The 18,814-nt window shown below is 37.0% G+C and overlaps 1 protein-coding gene across 1 annotated transcript; it reads right to left on the minus strand.

Annotated features, from left to right (window-relative positions):
* Positions 1–11,350: 11,350 nt before the first annotated feature.
* LOC110604157 (syntaxin-32) lies at positions 11,351–17,795 on the minus strand. The gene is made up of 6 exons (XM_043952044.1): positions 17,466–17,795; positions 17,059–17,323; positions 12,872–13,122; positions 12,597–12,772; positions 12,137–12,349; positions 11,351–11,745 (listed from the first exon to the last, which is right to left on the minus strand). The coding sequence occupies exons 2-6, from the start codon at positions 17,303–17,305 to the stop codon at positions 11,586–11,588; spliced, it is 1,047 nt and encodes a 348-aa protein (XP_043807979.1). The 5' UTR covers positions 17,306–17,323; positions 17,466–17,795; the 3' UTR covers positions 11,351–11,585.
* Positions 17,796–18,814: the final 1,019 nt, after the last annotated feature.

An 18,814-nucleotide genomic window follows, 5' to 3' on the forward strand; every position in this document is an offset into this window, starting at 1 on the left:
GTTTGGATTGCTTCTGTCTGAGTCCTTGGAGTTTCGATGAAGGCTTCCTCCCTTATTCTAGGAGTTATAAATGAGGCCTCCTCCCGAGCTCTATACTGCTCGAGGGTGGTCCGCAACCTTTTTATGTATTGGAGTATATGCTCATTATTTAAGTTGGCCAGATCAGAGTGGCTTGCAACCTTTTTATGTGTTTTGTCCATTGCCAAGAGTGGAGGAAATGATAACACTCTTATTGACAGAAATCTTAGCAGCAGCTCGTGAATTGTCGTCATTTAGAAAAGATGAAGAAGGAAAAGATTCAAAGAAATAAGAGACTATTTTAATCCAAATGAACAGAGAGAATTCAATGGAAACTCCTGATAGTGGAACTAAATGGTATGGCTGAAATGAAGCTGTGCTACAATGGGTCAATCTGCAAGAAAGGTAATATAAGGTGGTTGACGCCTATGGTAGGCACTCTGACACTCAAGTCAATAAACTGAAGAAAATGGTGAGTGTAATGAATTGCTTGGAACTCAAGAGTAGTTGTGCAAGAATGTGTATCTTGATCTCTGTATTCATAAACTTTCATACTGTAAGAAGATGGAGTTGGTAATCAAATCTCCTGGAAATCCGACTAGTATCGGCTAGTAGATATGGGATCCCACGATTATAGATGTAATGAGGATCTGCTAGATTGTACTCTCTAATGGTAAATTTTTGTTAAGACTCGTCTTGTTATTGAGAGGGTGAGTTTTGGTGAAGAACCGAGTGACTCATGTGATCTGTTGTTCCATTGTATTTTTCCAAACTTGGAAGTTTGAACTTAGTAGGAGAAGTCTCTGCTAAGATCTATTCTGAGAGGGGAAAAACATTGTCCAAGCCATAGTCCTCCTTTTGCTCCTTCTGGTACCTTTGCACAGCCTATATCAACTTCCAGTCGACGTCCTTCAGAGCCTCATCCGATGACTCCTCTTCCTCCAACTTGGCCTTTCCTTTGGACTGTGTTTGGATTGCTTCTGTCCGAGTCCTTGGAGTTTCGATGAAGGCTTCCTCCCTTATTCTAGGAGCTATAAATAAGGCCTCCTCCCGAGCTCTATACTGCTCGAGGGTGGTCCGCAACCTTTTTACGTATTAGAGTATATGCTCATTATTTAAGTTGTCTAGATCAGAGTGGCTTGCAACCTTTTTATGTGTTTTGTCCACTGCCAAGAGTAGAGGAAATGATAACACTCTTATTGACAGAAATCTTAGCAGCAGCTCGTGAATTGTCGTCATTTAGAAAAGATGAAGAAGGAAAAGATTCAAAGGAATAAGAGACTATTTTAATCCAAATGAACAGAGAGAATTCAATGGAAACTCTTGATAGTGGAACTAAATGGTATGACTGAAATGAAGCTGTGCTACAATGGGTCAATCTGCAAGAAAGATAATATAAGGTGGTTGATGCCTATGGTAGGCACTCTGACACTCAAGTCAATAAGCTGAAGAAAATGGTAAGTGTAATAAATTGCTTGGAACTCAAGAGTAGTTGTGCAAGAATGTGTATCTTGATCTCTGTGTTCATAAACTTTTATATTGTAAGAAGATGGAGTTGGTCATCAAATCTCCTGAAAATCCGACTAGCATCGGCTAGTAGATATGGGATCCCGTGATTATAGGTGTAATGACGATCTGCTAGATTGTAATCTCTAATGGTAAATTTCTATTAAGACTCGTCTTGTTATTGAGAGGGCGAGTTTTAGTGAAGAACCGAGGACTATAGTGTCTGGGTCTTTCTTTCCACATGTAGGACTGGGTATCATCTCTTAAGACATTTGCCACGTAATCCTGTCTTAATATAACAACTCATGCCTTACTTTAGACCATCATTGTGTTACATCATTATGTTATAATAAATATATAATTTTATTTGTAGTAAATATATTATATAAAAAGATTATTATTTACACTATGCAGAAAAATAAGCATTTTTTAATTATTTTTATTTCTTTAAAATGATAAGTAATTTATTGTCGGGTGTTGAAAAAAAAATATGTAGTTGGAAGGAATTTAATAAAGGAAAAAGAGAGTAGACTAGAGAGAAATTTTACCATTAAAATCATTAAGGATAAAGATGATATTTTATATTGGTGGAACCTTTTTGATCCATATTAAATGTGATTCCACTTGATCTTTCAATCATGATCCTATTTATTTATACAACGATCTGAAGTGGAATTTAAGCCACACATTCCAAAACTGCTATATAAGAGGGAGATATTAGAGAAAACATGCTTCTTTCAACTTTAATTTTAGGCTACTTAGTATTTAATATCTTGACTAATTACCGATAAATTTTAACTCATTAGTGTTAAAATATTTTTTGGGGCTAAAAAAATATGAAGTTCAAATCTAATAAAATCAATTGTACTAAAAAAAAAATCTCAATTAATTATTTGGAAGTCAACTTCCATACGAGGAGCCAACTTAAGAAAGCGAGTGTAGCTCCTACCTCGAGACTTCTTGGAATATATATCTATTAATATGACATTCCAAGAAACTTAGATTCAATTCACTGGTTAAAGATGTTTTAAGGGAAAAATATTTAGTTTTGTGTTAGTTGTTGAACATTTGAGGACATAAATGTACTCGAGGGAAAAGGCTTGTAATACCTTATTAGCCTCCAGCACTGAAATAAACTTAGGAGTTGAAAGGTTTAAGATTTCAAGAGATTAGTAAAAAGGATTAAGGGAGAAAACACTCTCCTCGCATAGGAGTCCCTTCTCTCCTTAGGGTTTCTTTCTCCCTACGGTTCTTTGGACAGCTAGGGTTTTCTTGATTTTTTCTTGATTTTCTTCTCTATTCTCTCTGCTTTCTTCTTTCTTGAATCTACGTGGTAGCATGGCTGTACCTCTATCATTGTTACGTCTGACTGAAGAAGAAGGTGTGGTTGGTACTGTGTCTAATGTCTCTAGCGATGCTAGTCTTCATCAGATCAAACTTTCTTTATGCCTTATTGGAATGGTGTTAATGAAGAAGGAGTGCAATGTCCCTGCTTTTCGTGCGACAATGATTCACAGTTGGAAATTAAAGAAAGGGTGTGTTTTCCGTCGACTTGATGAGAATATATTTGTGTTCCAATTCTTTCATTCTGACTATAAGCGTTTTTTGCAAGACGAAGGCCTATGGTGTTTTGATGATCAATTGGTAGTGTTACAAGATATGACGGATTCTAATACACCTGAGTTGGTGATGTTTACTGAATGTCAGTTATGGGTGCGAGCATACGAAGTTCCTTTTCGGTGTTTTTCTACTCTACGGTACTCACGATTGCATAATTGCTTGGTCACTTTGTGAAGCAAGACGTGACAGATACTCTTGGCTAGGCGAAAGCATTGCGTTTCAAAGTGGCCATTCCCATTAATAAACCCCTTCGGCGTGGAGTCTTATTGAAGCTAACTTCTGGGGAGGTCCATTGGATTCAGTTACGATACGAGTGACTGCCTAAGTTTTGTTATAGTTGTGGTCTTATGGGCCATGTAGATGCCGACTGTCAGAGTCCTTATGAAACTAATGACAAGCAATATGGCGATTGGCTTCAGGTTGTTCCTAATAAGTTCTTTCAGCTTCGTAGTTCGGTTGAAAAGGAAAAAGAAGCTCGACTGGTATCTGAACTCTGTGGTTGTGATGGCAATGGGTCTCAGACGGCTCACACTAGTGCAACAAGTGAAGCTGCTGATGAGTCTACCCCTGTTATTCCTCAGAAAGATTTCCTTTATGATATTCTGATGAAGCTGAATTTACATACTAACAAAGAGCCAGATGTGGGGAGCTCTATTCTAGAAGGTCTAGGAGAGCCCTCTGCCCCTCAGCAAGTAGCTCCTTCTTCTCATGAGACCCAGAACGTAGCTGGAACAGGAGGGGTAACAAGTTCCATGCAGTCTACTAAATGGCATCGTAAACAGCGCCCTCAGTCCCTCGTTCATATTAATCTCCCAATTCAATGTGGAAAATGTGCTTTTAATGAATCTTTATCTGAGCATATGGGACTAGAGAAGAGCCCGGTAAAGCGGTTGTGTTTACTCACGGATGAGGATTCTTCAAAGGCGACCACTGGTGCATCCTAGGGTCGCCTACAACCATGAAAATCTTAAGTTACAACTGTCGTGGGCTAGGGAACGCTGCGACAGTTGGTAATTTGCGGCGTCTGTGTATGCTTTCAATTCCTGATGTTTTATTTGTGATGGAAATTCGTGTTGGGAAAGAAAGGATTGAGTTTATTTGTACCGTGCTCGGGTTTAAGAGTGTGTTCATGGTTCGTGGATCTGGTTCAGGAGGTGGGTTAGTGTGTTTCTGGTCTGATACCGTTAATATGAATTCGTTATCTTATTCGCAACATCATGTGGACTTCTGTGTTCAGTATAGTTAAAATGAGGAATAGGTGATTCCATTCATTAGAGAGGTTTTACATTTGTATTTATACAGCAGAATAATGTGTGAGAACCCTAACTAAGAAACGTATACAACAACTATTATGATAACAACTAGTAGCTAACAGAATAACAAACTTTGGTTAAGATAAATTCTTATCTCCTAATACCCTCCCGCAAGATGGCAGACCGTGAAGAAATGTCAATCTTGTCACACCATTTATTAAAAGCTTGCATTGAAAGAGCTTTAGTGAGCAAGTCCGCAAGCTGTTCTTTTGAGGAGACATGAGTCACGCACAATGAGCCATTTTGTACTTGCGACCTGACAAAGTGGTAGTCAATAGCTATGTGTTTCATCCTTGAGTGAAACACGGGATTTGCAGCAACATACGTGGCACTCAGATTATCACAATAAATAACCGGTGTAGAAGAGATGTTCACCTGAAGTTCAGCTAAAAGATTTCGAACCCAAGTAACATCAGCAGATGTGGATGCCACTGACTTGTATTCAGCTTCTGTGGAGGACCTCGCAACGGACTTTTGCTTCTTGGATGACCAAGCAATAGGATTGCGGCCAAGAAAAATAATATTAGCACTTGTGGACGTGCGATCATCAAGATTGCCGGCCCAGTCAGCATCGAAAAATGCATGGAGATCACACTTGGAATCTCGTTGAAGAAATAAACCTGTATCAAAAGTACCAATTAAAAATCGCAACAACCGTTTAACCGCCGACCAGTGATTAATGGTTGGTCGAGAAGTGAACTGAGAAAGCCTATTTACAGCAAAGGCAATGTCTGGTCTAGTAAGTAAGAGATACTGCAGTTTGCCAATAACTCTGCGAAAACTGGAAACATCATCAAGATGTACTGAATCAGCTAACCGAAGAGTGGACGATGTTGACAATGGAGTATTGACAGCCTTTGCACCCTCCATTTTCGCAAATTCAAGTATCTCCCTGATATAGTTCTGTTGAGATAGAAAAATTCCTGTTGGCAGTCGTTTGACTTCAACACCCAAAAAATAACTTAAATCACCCAAGTCTTTAACCGAGAAATTGGATTTGAGCTGAGAGATAAATTCTTCCACTGCTTCCAACTTGTTTCCTGTGATGATTATATCATCAACGTAGACTAAAACATAAATAATCAGTCTATCATGAATGTAAGTAAACAAGCAAGTATTAGAGTGAGACTGAGCAAATCCACTGTTAATTAAATAATTTTTCAACTCCGAATACCAAACCCTTGGTGCCTGTTTTAGCCCATACAGAGATTTATGCAGTCGACATACAACAGTGGGATCATTACTATCAACATATCCAACAGGCTGTTCCATGAAGACAGTCTCGGTTAAATGCCCATGCAAGAAAGCATTATTAATATCCACCTGTCTCAATGGCCAATCATTTGTGACAGCAATAGATAACAAAATGCGAATGGTTGGATGTTTGGCTACCGGAGAAAATGTCTGATCATAATCCAAACTAGGCCATTGAGTAAATCCTCTTGCAACGAGGCGTGCCTTGTTCCGAATTGGTTTACCATCCGAATCATATTTGATGCGAAAAATCCATTTGCAACTGACCACATTAGTTGCCATAGATTTCGGCACCAATGTCCATGTCTTCTGTCTTTGTAAAGCATCATACTCTTCATTCATAGCAGCTCTCCACTGTGGAATTTTTAAAGCTTGACTTACTGTTTTAGGAACAACCAACAAAGAATCATTAGCTTGTTCCGCATTCAAACATAAACGCTGCACAGGTTTGACAATATTGTTCTTGCCTCGAGTAACCATCGGATGAGTATTCTGAGGTGCCATTGGCACAGTTGTCAATTGCCTTTGTGAATCGGCCACTGTTGCACTAGAAGGCAACACGACAGACAAGGGAGTAGTGTCCTGAGCATGAGCAGAGGCGGATTTCATACCTGAGGATTCTGGTTCCAAATTCTCAGTATTAGGATGTGGCGAATGATGCTCCAAGGTTGCCGTCGGCGAAGGAAAAGCCAATTGTTGAACAGACCCCATTCCTGCATTATTAGAACTGATCGGAATAACAAAATGAAGAGGAATCCACGAGTCTAACGTAGATTCAGTGGGACGAGCAGATTGTGTATCGAAATTTTGGAATGGAAAAACATTTTCAACAAATTGAACATGGCGAGTTACATAAATTCGAGAGGTTTTGACATCCATACATTTATAGGCACTTTGATTGGTAGAGTAACCAAGAAATACACAAGGTGAGGATTTGGATTGAAGTTTTGTGGAATTATAAGGACGGAGCCAAGGATAGCATAAGCTTCCAAAAACACGCAGTTTAAGATAATTGGGTTCAGTTCCATGTAACTTTTGGAATGGAGAGACATTATTAATCACACGAGTCGGCATACGATTAATTAAATAAACTGCTGTAAGGAATGCATGTGGCCAAAAATGTAAAGGAAGATTGGCTAGGTGTAACATGGTCATACCAGTTTCAACAATATGTCTATGGCGTCTTTCTGCAGTAGCATTATGCTCCGGAGTATACGGAGGTGTGAGGAAATGTGTTATGCCATGTTCCTGAAAGAAAGGTTTTAAAGAGACAAACTCGCCACCATTATCAGAATAGACAGAGATGATTGACCGTTTAAAATATTTTTCAACTGTTCGTTTAAAGATAGAAAAGATTGGGGAAACTTCAGATTTCTTTTTCAATGGAAAAAGCCATACATACTTTGTAAAATGATCAACAATAATCAAATAATACTTAAATCCTTCCATTGAACAGACCGGGGCAGGACCCCAAATATCACTGTAAAGCAATTCTAAAGGTGCAGAACTTGTAACCGAAGACTCACGAAAAGGAACTTTATGCATTTTGTTGCATTTACATGATTCACAATGAAAAGAATCATTAACAGAACTTTTATTTAGACTCTTAAGAAGAAAACGAATAACAGGAGCAGAAGGGTGACCAAGACGCCGATGCCATAACGATTGAGAAGTGCAAAAAGTATGAGACACAATGAGATTTGATTTCGACTTTGAGAAGACTGGGGGCCATTCGTAGAGTCCGTTCTTAGGCTCTCCTTTCGCCAGCAGCTTCCCTGTGCGCATATCCTTCACATCAAAAGAGAAAGAATTAAAATAAACTTCCACATCATTTGTATCACAAAATTTATGTACTGAGATTAAGTTTCTATTAATAGCTGGCACGCAAAAAACATCATTCAACATTAAATTTCTTGTAGGAGTTGAGAAAGAAACAGAACCAGTACAGGATGACTCATTCCATCACCAAGCATAACATCTTCACCACCATCATACTCTGAATGAAGAGATAAATTCTGGATATCCTGTGTCACATGTTGATTTGCCCCAGAATCTAAAAGCCATTTTGAATTTGCAGACTGCTCAGCAAAATTAACTTGAGGTTTGGAAGTGCTACGGTTAATCATCTCCTCTGGACAGGCTCAGACCACTTGCCGGTTCTGTTGAATATGGCTAATAGTATTCCTGCTACTGTGCAAGGTTATAAACAATTTGATTTTGAAGCCATATGGGTCTATCTCTTGTCGAGATGTGATTCGTTCTTGTTGTGATAGTCCAATGTTTGGGAGTGGGGCCTATGATTGGTCACAAAAAGCGGAGGCTTGTTCATCACAATTGATGGGTTTGAGTAGATAGCAGTTTGGTAATTTCAAGCATCAATGGAAACAAATTGAATCATAGTTACATTTATTGTGTTCTTCTAAAACGACAGCAAACCAGCAGCGTCAGGCAGCTCTAAAACCCAATTAGCAGAATTGTCTCTACGAGAGGAGATAATGTGGTGTCAACGGGCTAAACAACTTTGGCTACAGGAAGGTGGCTAGAACACTAGGTTCTTTCATTCAGTGGCAACTAGTAGGCGAAGAAATAACATGATACATCACCTGTTTGATACAGACGACACTGAGCTAAAAGGTTCTCGACTGGAAGGCCATATCTTGACATTTTATTTAGAACTGTTTCAATCCGGCTCTCCTGGTCCCATTTCTGAAAGTTTGGAGTTTATTCCTAGCAAGGTTATTGCAGTATGAATAATGTGTTACAACTACCTTATACCGCTAATGAGGTTTTCACGGTAGTACACCAAATGCATTCAAACAAGGCTTCGGGTCCTGATGGGTTGCCTCCGTTATTTTATCAGAATTTTTGGGATATCATAGGGCCGGATGTGGTTACATTGGTTTTTTCAGATTTTGCATGGAGGCTGTATTCCCCCGGACCTGAATCATACGCATATATGCTTACTTCCAAAATTTATATCACCACAGTCCATTAGTGAGTTTTGTCCGATCAGCCTCTGTAACATAGTCTTCAAAATAGTCACTAAATATATTGCTAATAGTCTTAAAGGATTATTGATGCAAATTGTGGATGAGTCTTTGATGGGTGTTAGAATTTGTTGTCGAGCCCCAACTTTATCATAGCTATTGTTTGCGGATGATTGCGTCTTATTCTTGCATGCTACCATAGCAGAGGTGAATACTATTTCTGCATTCTGGAGAAGTATGAGAGGCTGTCGAGACAGAAGGTCAATCTGCATAAATCTGAAATGGTGTTTAGTGCATATACAGATTCGGGTCCAGCTCAACGTTTATCATCTCTATTGGGTGTTCGTGTGGTTTCACACCATGACATGTATTTGGGGCTACCCACTGCAATTAGTAGATCTAAACAAATTGTTTTTCGCTATCTTAAAGATCATCTTTGGTCTCGGTTGCAGGGATGGAAGAAAGTTTTTATCTACCGCTGGTCGAGATGTCCTCATAAAAATGGTGGCACAAGCTATTCCTGCGTATGTCATGCAATGCTTTCGGCTACCAGCTTCCCTTTGTGCTGAATTCCAATCGATGATATGCCCATTTTGGTGGAATCAGAAAGGGAATGAACGTAAGTTGCACCTCTGGTCATGGCAACAGCTGTGTCGCCCAAAGATGGAAAGAGGTTTAGGATTTCGTGACTTTGAATGTTTTAATCAGCCCTTGCTAGCAAAAAAGGGCTGGTGTCTACTACAATTCCCAGACTCGTTATTGTCTCGATTACTAAAGGCTAAATATTACTATAACTTTTCCTTCCTGGATGCTTCTGTGGGATTTTCTCCTAGTTACACTTGGCGAAGTATCTTATCTGGAAGAGATGTACTCTTACGGGGATATACGGTGGAAAATAGGTGATGGCCAGTCAGTGCATATTTGGCGAGATCCTTGGATACCTCAACCATTGTTATTTCGAGCAATTACTCCTATTCGGATGCTCCCTGAGGATGCTAAATTATGTGTTAATTGATCATTCTTAATGTAGGTGGAATTGATCACTGATTGAAATTGTTTTTCATCCGGTGGACATTGAGAGGATTCAAACCATTCTGTTGGGAAGCATCTGCAACCTGATCGGATAGTTTGGCACTATGATTCTAAGGGGTTTAACATGGTTAAAAGTGGCTACAGAATTACATTACAACTCAAGCATGCACGTATAGAGGTGCTTCCTCTACAGTGGAGTTGGATAAGAAGTTCTGGACGAACGGGTGTTCGATGTCTACTCCTCCTAAGGTTGTAAATTTCCTATGGCGCGCTGCATTGGATATATTACCAACCCGAGCACGTCTTGGACGTCAGTTGGTGGGGATGGATTCTTTATGCATATTGTGTAATTTGCCTGAAACTAGTGTTCACCTGTGTCATGACTGTAGTGTTGTTCAAGGTGTCTGGAGTGCATTAGGATTGTCGTGGATTTGTCAAATTGAGGGGAGTAGTTTTAAATATTGGTGGATGGAAATTATAGAGAGATGTTCTCTCACAGAATTATCCCATATTGCTTGCTTGTGTTACTATATTTGGGATGGAAGAAACAGGATAGTCTTTGAGAGGGAGACATTTTCACAGCATAGAGTTGTAGTAAGAGCACTTGATATGGTCTCTTGTTTTAACCATACTAGGTCTTCGTCTACAAAACAGCTACAAGATGTGATGCCCATGCATGTTGGCTAGCAAGCTCCGGAGGAAGAGTGGCTAAAATGAACGTGAATGCAAGCACAGTGATTGAGGGGATGGTTGGTTTTGGAGTTGTGTTTCGAAACGAACAAGGAGAGGTCTTGGCATCTGCGGCTGGTAATAGCAGGGGATGGTGGATAGTAGTAGCTTATGAGGCCAAAGCAATCCATTTTGGTCTTCAGCTGGCGGGAGAACTAAGTTTTTGTAGGACTGTGGTGAAATTTGACTGTTTGCCGGTGATTCAGTAACTTCAATCGGGCGTGTTTCCGCGAAATGAGATAGGCTTTATCCTTCAAGACTATGGATGTTGCTATGACTTTGGAAGGCTGTTGCTGGCATTATGCATGTCGGGACAATAATAAAGTGGCCCATGTATTTGCCAAATTAGGGGTTATAGTCTCTCAGATTTCTATTTAAATTGAGTGAGGTTTCTATTTGGATTGAGTAAGTACCATCTTTAGCTGATCATATTATTATTTCTGAAATTGTTTCTGCATAATTTTTAATATCTTTTTGTTTACTATAAAAAAAATAAAGGATTAAGGGAAAGTTGATAGAAGTAATTAACATGTTTTTATCTAACTTTGATTTGATCCATAAAGATCAACATATATTTAAGTTTTGATTCATCACTACTCTTATAAAATGAAACATAATTTTAATTACTTCTAAAACAAATTTTTAAAATTAAAAAATAATTAACTTTTATCATTTCAAAACAAGAGAATTAATAGAAAATAAACCAATTGAAGTGACCTCTTTCTTTTTCCCTTTTAGAGAAAAGTACAAGTTAGAACAATTTACTCAATTTAAGAGAATTTTCCAAAAATTGAGAACAGTTTTTTCAAACATAATTTACTACATATTCTTTACGGGGAAAATCGCAGCAGTCCATGAACATACAGGAATCGAGAACTTTGATGCAGTCCGGGAACAAAAAGTGGCCGTTGTTCTTGCAGACACAGATACAAGGGCCAATCCCTTCAATAAATTAAGAACATTTTTTGCGCCAAAAATTGTCAAGGTCCCTTTGACCCATCTTTCATCGTATAAGTACAAACGACATTCTTTACATTCTCAATTTTAAAGGGAAGAATAACATAATAGGCTCGAATCATTCAAAACTTACATGGTCCTTTTATTTTTCCATTTGTACTGTATATTATCAAGCCACAAAAAATAAGAAAATCATGAGGAATACAATCAATACAAAGAATATCTTGATCATCAGCCATCGGTTGGATGAAATACTGTTGAGATACCTGACCAGTTGTCCCTGTGCACCTTCTACATTTGACAGTGTCTCGTCCATGTTCTCATCAATCCTGCAGTCACAGTGGAGTCCATGGGTGAGTTGTCAACTGCTGCTAATAAATGGTGATAAATCTAAAACAGTTCCTCTCTCTTCATAATAACTCATCACTCTATTATTCTGTTGACTTAATCAGTACTATTTGGTTTATTTGACTCTAAATCTCTAATCACATAATTCATTCACGTAAAGAAGGCCAGTTAATGCAACAAACATTCAGCAGCCAGCACACTAACCTCTCACAGAGAAAGGCATTGTTCCCATTGAGAGAAGCCAAACAAGAACAACCACCATAAGATGAGCACCACATTTTGACTCGGAAACATTAAAACAAACATTCATTTTTTTACTTAATCACAAGATCATGCTTGTTTTAAGGATGGATGCCATAATTAATAACAAACCTGATTGCAAGCTCTCCTTGTTGTGAAACCATGGTTGCTAGTTGTGTAAAGATGTTGCTCAGCTCATGAATTGTTGACTCCACATTGTGTAGAGCCTCAGCTCTACTCTGCATGTAACTGTCTTGTAGTGGAACCATCTGCTGTTGCTGTTGACGCTGCTGCTGTTGCTGCTGCTGCTGCAGAAGGGGCTGTGACTCAACATCTGTCTGCTTGCTGTAGAGGAAATGGAAGAAAACTTTAGTGGAAAAATCAAAGGCATTTTGCTCATCTCAAAATGAATCCCATTTCAGACTATCAATTCTACCATCCTCATCCAAATGATTATAACATCAGAAATCAGAGAAAATCATGAACAGTTCACAAATGAATAGAAAATTGAAGCTCGAAAATAGAAGAAAAGTGGCTTCCAACCAAAAATACTGACATCACAATTACTAATCGAGTAAGCTACAACTTGCACCTGGGAAATAATTGAGATGAAGATGCTGAACCATTGGCCCATGGAGGAGGAGAAGCTGGCGATGCATTAGCAGCAGATCTGGAAGCTAGAGGACGCTGTCGGACAAAGGGATTTGTTGAATCTTTTGAAGCAGTTGAAGAAAACAATTGCCTTCTGTTCTCATGGACCTTTAGATTCTGCAAATATACATAAAACCTCGAAGTGTAGCAGATTAACAATATGAATGTCAAGAGTCTACAGATATTTCCAGTGTCGAGCAGAAACTTCTAACGTACCTCTGTCCGCATCGTAAGGACTTCTTTGAACTCCTTTGTGGCACTCATCAGCCGGTTCTTCAAGTTATCAACAACAGTTGTTGAATGAGTTGAGGTATCACTTGAGATGTTTCCACTTTCATTCTGGGAATTGCAAAGGAATTGGAGGTCTACAACAGCAGCATTAAGGGCAGTAATATCTTGCTTTATAACTGCTGTAAGCTCTTGGATCTCCGTAGTTGGATCATCAAACATGGATGTTCTCTTTGCCACTGATTAAATAAATAAATCATTTAAATGAGGCTAATCATTTAAAGGCTCCTCCAGAATAGCAAAAAATGGATCCAATCACAAAACAATTAATACTTTTATCATAGTGATAGGTCTACATGACATGTTGTTTGGCAGTTTTAGATCTATATACATTTTTCCAAGTGCACCAGCTATTCTAAAAACCCAATCTTGTATACCATTGGCTTTTCCCGATGCAGAATTACTATCTTGATAGAAAAAATGAAAATCAACTAAAAATTTCTTGTTAATTTACAATTAAAACGTCAAATAAGAGAACTTCATTTTCCCACAAACATACGTAGCTTTGATATTTGCAACTCAATGAATCATCTCAATTTATTATCATTCCCAGAAGTATTAGAAAATGATTCCCCATAGTTTTTCATTATACAAAGTAAAAGATCAAAAACTATGCAGCATGGTTTCAAATCGCGGTCGTGGCCGCATTCGCAGCCGCATGTAACGGAAACAGGCCTTAACAATCGTAACGTAACGGTAACGGCCCGTCGCAGTGCAAATTTTTTGGAAAAATTTGTAAAATTCATGAAATTAAAATATATTGAAAGATATAATGAAAATTAAGTTATACAACTTAATAATAAGTACAAATATATCAAATAAATATAAAATACATAAATTTTAAACATTATATATAGTAACTTATCTCAATTAATACTACCAGAATGATCGTTTAGGATAGGTTTTTGAGTAGAAATTTAAGTATATAAGCTGCTATCAAAAAATTTAAGAGAAATATGGCAGTTTTTTGCTTGAAAAGTTGAAATGGAGGCTGAAAAATAAGTATGGAAGAAGTATGGAAGAACACTGGAGCCTAGAGCTAGAGTCTGGAGAAGTGAATAGAGTACTGGATGGAGGACTGCTTGGCTTGCTGGTTGTGGCGAAGACACAAAGTAATAAAGAGTAAAGAAAGACAAAAGGCTAAAGAGAAGAAGTAAATATCAGTTTTTTCCCCCTTCAATAATGCATATAAAGGCTGGTGCTGTATTGGTAAGGAAAGTGGCGGCCGCTATGGCCGTTCCAGCAACAAAATTTTCCTGCCGTTATTTACAGGCCTTAACGGCCACAGCAGGCTCGAAAACCTATAAATAATAGCCGTTACGTAATGTACGTTAAGGCCGTTATTTAAAACCATGCTATGCAGAGCAACAGACAGTAAATTAAGAAAAAAAAAAAAGCTTATGGAACCCCAAGCATGAGTAATAAAGAAATTCTACCAAAGAATCAGTGCAATATGAATGCACTTCACAAATTTTTGTTTCACCATAAGCGTTCATGGCTCATATTACCATTATTACTTTGTGTTAAGGGCCAAGCTCTTAACCCATAATGCAAACTATAGAACTTACATTAACCAAATGAAAACGACATCAAGGGTCAATCAACGTGAGCTATTAACCCATAAAGCATTACTTGAACAAGACATACTTAGTTTTTCAGAGTTACTAATACAATAACACCATCTCTGCAATTTTGCTCGAGTTAATTGCAGAATATGAGTTTTTAAGCTATCACTCTGAATGAGGATTACTTTTATATACAGACCTTAATAATTTACACTTTAATGGCTAAAAGGGCCTCATCAGAAATTCACAATCACACAGATATAACTCAATCATGCTCCTGTTTCCAATCTAATAACCATATTGTCCGGCTTTCATGTAATCTTAGGTGCTCATAAAAAAAATGCACACATCCATCCATGTTTTGAGTGATACGTCATAAACAAATACTTCTCAATATTGCCCCAACTAGCTAATGCAATAACCTACAAACAATTCTCTCCATAGTCCCTACCCCCCCCCCCTCCACCCAAAAATAAATAAAATAATTATTCACACCAATATTAACTTCTATATCTTCTTTTCTTGCAAAATAAACAAACTATATGTTCTGCATCCATGAGGAAACTTTATTACCATACATCTTGAACCCTCAAAACCAAAGCAGGTGAAATCATCTAATGATACGTAATCATGTTCAAGGCAAAATGTATGTAGTTAGCAAACCAACACAACACGTTCAAGGGAAAGATGTGACCAAATTTAGCAGCCACAATCCAGTCAACTGCCATGACCCAAACAGTTAATTTTGCTATCTACATTTTTATATTTTGTTTCTCTTTTTCCATAGTGGTTGTTTCAATTCCTAAATTATAGGAGATAACGGCTCCACTTTGCTTTCCATGTTTCCCTCTTGTAGGGTTGAGCAATATTCAATTTTAACCAAAAATTGAGCAATATTCATTTTTAACTGAAAAACCAAATCAAACCAATTTAATTTACTAAATTTTCTACATTCAAGATAATTAAAAAATTTCACACAAATGATCATCATCTTTCAGAGTTTACAAATTAATTTATTTACTAATTACCAGTTAATACTTTTACCAAAATGATTATCATCTTTCACAAAACAATTAATACTTTTATCTAATCACATGTTTTAATAAAGATTAAGTGATAATTATTTAGCCTAGTTATTTACAAATTGATGGACTCAATTACATATTTTAATAAAGATTGAGCAATTAACTGTTTAGCCTAGCTAATAAAAATTGGCAGGCCAATTACATATTTAACAAAGTTTAAGTGACTAGTTGTTTAGCCCTGTTATAAGTCATATAAAAACAAACCATACATTAGTAATAGTCTATAAAACAAACTATATGGGCCAATTACATATTTTTAACATTTTCTTTTTATCCAATGTTGGTAACTAGTAAATAACTAAGTAGTGCACCAAGCATCCATTCCCATACCGCAACCTACTGAAACCACCTTCCAAGTAACTATGATCCACATTTATCCAAAATTGACCAAACATTGCAATATAGGTGAAACTATGGGTTCTTTAAGGTAGAACTTGTTGCAGGCCAATAGAAAATGAAAACCACCTGTGATCCTCATCATTGCCTGTATATGGTCCTACCTTGGCTACAACCCTATAGGCAATAATTTGGGACTAACAGCCAGCACAAAAATTGCTAGCCAAGTTCTATGGCCCCTGTTCCCATTTTGCAGAACATGGTATGGCTTTCAAGATTCCGTCCACTTTTCCATGTCTCCAATCTCAAAGATTATCATGTAGGGCTCACAGTACACATCAGCTTCCACAATGCCATCCAAATACCTCAACATCACTTCCTTTATCATTCCTTGACCAATAAAATTGAGGTGAAAACAATAAAATTTCTTGTGCATCAGCATAATTCCTCACCTCCAGACACATTACGGTAAATGCCTCCATGCAACAAAAATTCCCTAACTTGGCACTTAAGGCAAGTGCAGCATGATGGAGGAGAGTAATGTTAGCACACTAACAGAATCCGGCCTTCCAGTTTATAACTGGTTCTCCTAGGGCAAGACAAAAAAATCACCAGCCATAGTCCAGTCAAAAGCCATGATCCAGACCATTACCTTTATTTTCTGCATTACGTTTTTCCTAGTAGTTATTTCAATTTCTAAATTAGAGGAGGTAATGCCTCCAGGGTCCACTTCAACTTCATGTTTCCCTATTGTAGGAGATGGTCATTCCACCCAGCAGCTGCTACTTAAAAAGGCAGATAAAAATAAAAGATAATCAGAATTTATGCAACTTTTGAGTACTTGTACAGTTGTGCTCGAGGTATTTGGATTCGTTCTAACAAGCCTTTGAATTGCAGCGATAAGTAGAAAGCAGAAACCCCACATTCAACACCAGATCACAACACAAACCCAGCCTACATCGCTTACACACAGACCTATTATGACATACTTATCGAAGGACCCTAACTTACGCATAAATGCAAACTTAACATTTTAGAAATATAAAAGAACGCCATTGTAAAATACGATCCTATAATAAAAAGGCAAAATAGCAAAAGTTATCAAAATAACGCATCAAAAGAAACTCACATTTCGCAAGTTTCGCTAGCTTCTGCGAAGTCTGGTGGATCCCAAACCCTATCTTAGACGCTCGTTTATTGAACTCCGATTGAATCGACACTGCAGATCGCGTGGCGTCAGGCTTCGCACTGTTGCTAGTACTGCTAGATGACGCTGCATTGTTCGCCGACGAGAATGATTTCTTTAGCCTCTCCGCTACACTAAAAAACTCTTGCGTCCGATCCCGATACGACGATTTCCCCGACGCCACCGACATAACTGCCGAATAATTTTTCTAAAAAGAAAAACGAATTGAGAGAACAACTGTATCAGAAAAATTTTCAATTCGTATATGAAGTCATGTGAAGGTGCACAAGCGAGTGCAATTAGGTTAGTTAGGGAAAGAGAGGGAAGAACAAAGAAAGCACGGAAGATACCTGGAAAACCAAAATTAGGGATTGGTTAGATGCGTGTAGAGGTGATGAAACGCCGGCGTTTTAGTTGGTGAAAAGCTTGTGTTAATGAGAGGAAGAAGAGACAGAATGGTAATTAGAGGAGACTTGAAGGGAGGTGTTGATGAATGAAGCATGCAGATTTTGGAGGTGAACTGCAGAGAGAGAAGGGGAGAGAGAGAGAGAGAGAGAGAGAGAGAGAGAGAGAGAGAGAGAGGGAGAGAGAGAGAGAGATAGATGGAAAAATGCTGGAAGTGAGAGCAGATCTAGATCTACCCGATAATCATTTTTCGGGTTATAGTTTTGTTTTCCTGTGCCCAAAACGCACCGCTTGCGATGGTTCATGTGTAGCTAATGGCTGCGGCTACATCCAAATATATACGACCGTTTGCGCGCAAATTAAATCGCGCCGTTTTGCTCTTTTGGGTGATTTTTGTTTTTTTTTTTTTTTTTCTTTTTGATATCCTCTGTTGGGAGATGTTAAATGCAACTACGCAAGTAATTTGCACCCGCACTTCCTTAATTTTTACGGTTTTTTTAATTTAATTATTCAAATTTAATTTATTTCTAAACTCATTTTTCTTGTTACTGCAAGTTTCATATTAATAAAAAACTTTCTCTTTCCTTCGATTTCTCTCTAAATTTATCTTTTATTTATTTTTATTTATCTTATAAAAAATCTATAATTTATAATCTATATCTACATATAAGAAGAGGGAATTTTTGAATAAATGAAAATATTTTTATATTTTTAAATATTTATAAAAATTAAGTAATAATATAAAATTTAAATTTAAATTTTAAAATTATTCTATGTATATTCAGTGTAATCCTAATGAGAATAAAATTATTATTTTACATATAAATTTTATTATTATAACTTTCAATTAATTAATAATTTTTCATAAATGAGACTCTTAATAATATTAATTTAATTAAATAAAATCATAAAATTTATTTACCATGAATCAAATTAAATTAGAGGTTGAATACCATTGAATTGAAATTATTATAAGACTGATTATAAATATAATTTTATTAAAAAATAATTAACTCTTTTTTTGTTTATTTATCTAATATAATATATAATTATAGAAGTATTATTAATCCTACACATAATAACAATAACAATAACAATAATTTTATGATAGAAATTATGTTATTTAATAATTTTATTTTAATTTAATTAATAAAATATTAAAAAATTCCACTTAAATAAAAAATTTATATTAAAATAACTGGATATAGTTAATAGGTTTTTCTACCGTAAATAATAATAATTTTATTTAATTCAATTAGTATGTCTATAATTAAAATAAAAATCAATTTATTGT

This window comes from Manihot esculenta, chromosome 16 (genome assembly GCF_001659605.2).
Source record: "Manihot esculenta cultivar AM560-2 chromosome 16, M.esculenta_v8, whole genome shotgun sequence".
NCBI classification, from domain to species: domain Eukaryota; kingdom Viridiplantae; phylum Streptophyta; class Magnoliopsida; order Malpighiales; family Euphorbiaceae; genus Manihot; species Manihot esculenta.

Coding starts and splice junctions, on each gene's coding strand:
- LOC110604157 (XM_043952044.1), bottom strand. CDS start 17,305: ATGTCGGTGGCGTCGGGGAAATCGTCGTATCGGGATCGGACGCAAGAG. Junction 13,123..17,058: donor GCTAGCGAAACTTGCGAAAT/GTGAGTTTCTTT, acceptor TTATTTAATCAG/TGGCAAAGAGAACATCCATG. Junction 11,746..12,136: donor CAAGGAGAGCTTGCAATCAG/GTTTGTTATTAA, acceptor CTGTGACTGCAG/GATTGATGAGAACATGGACG.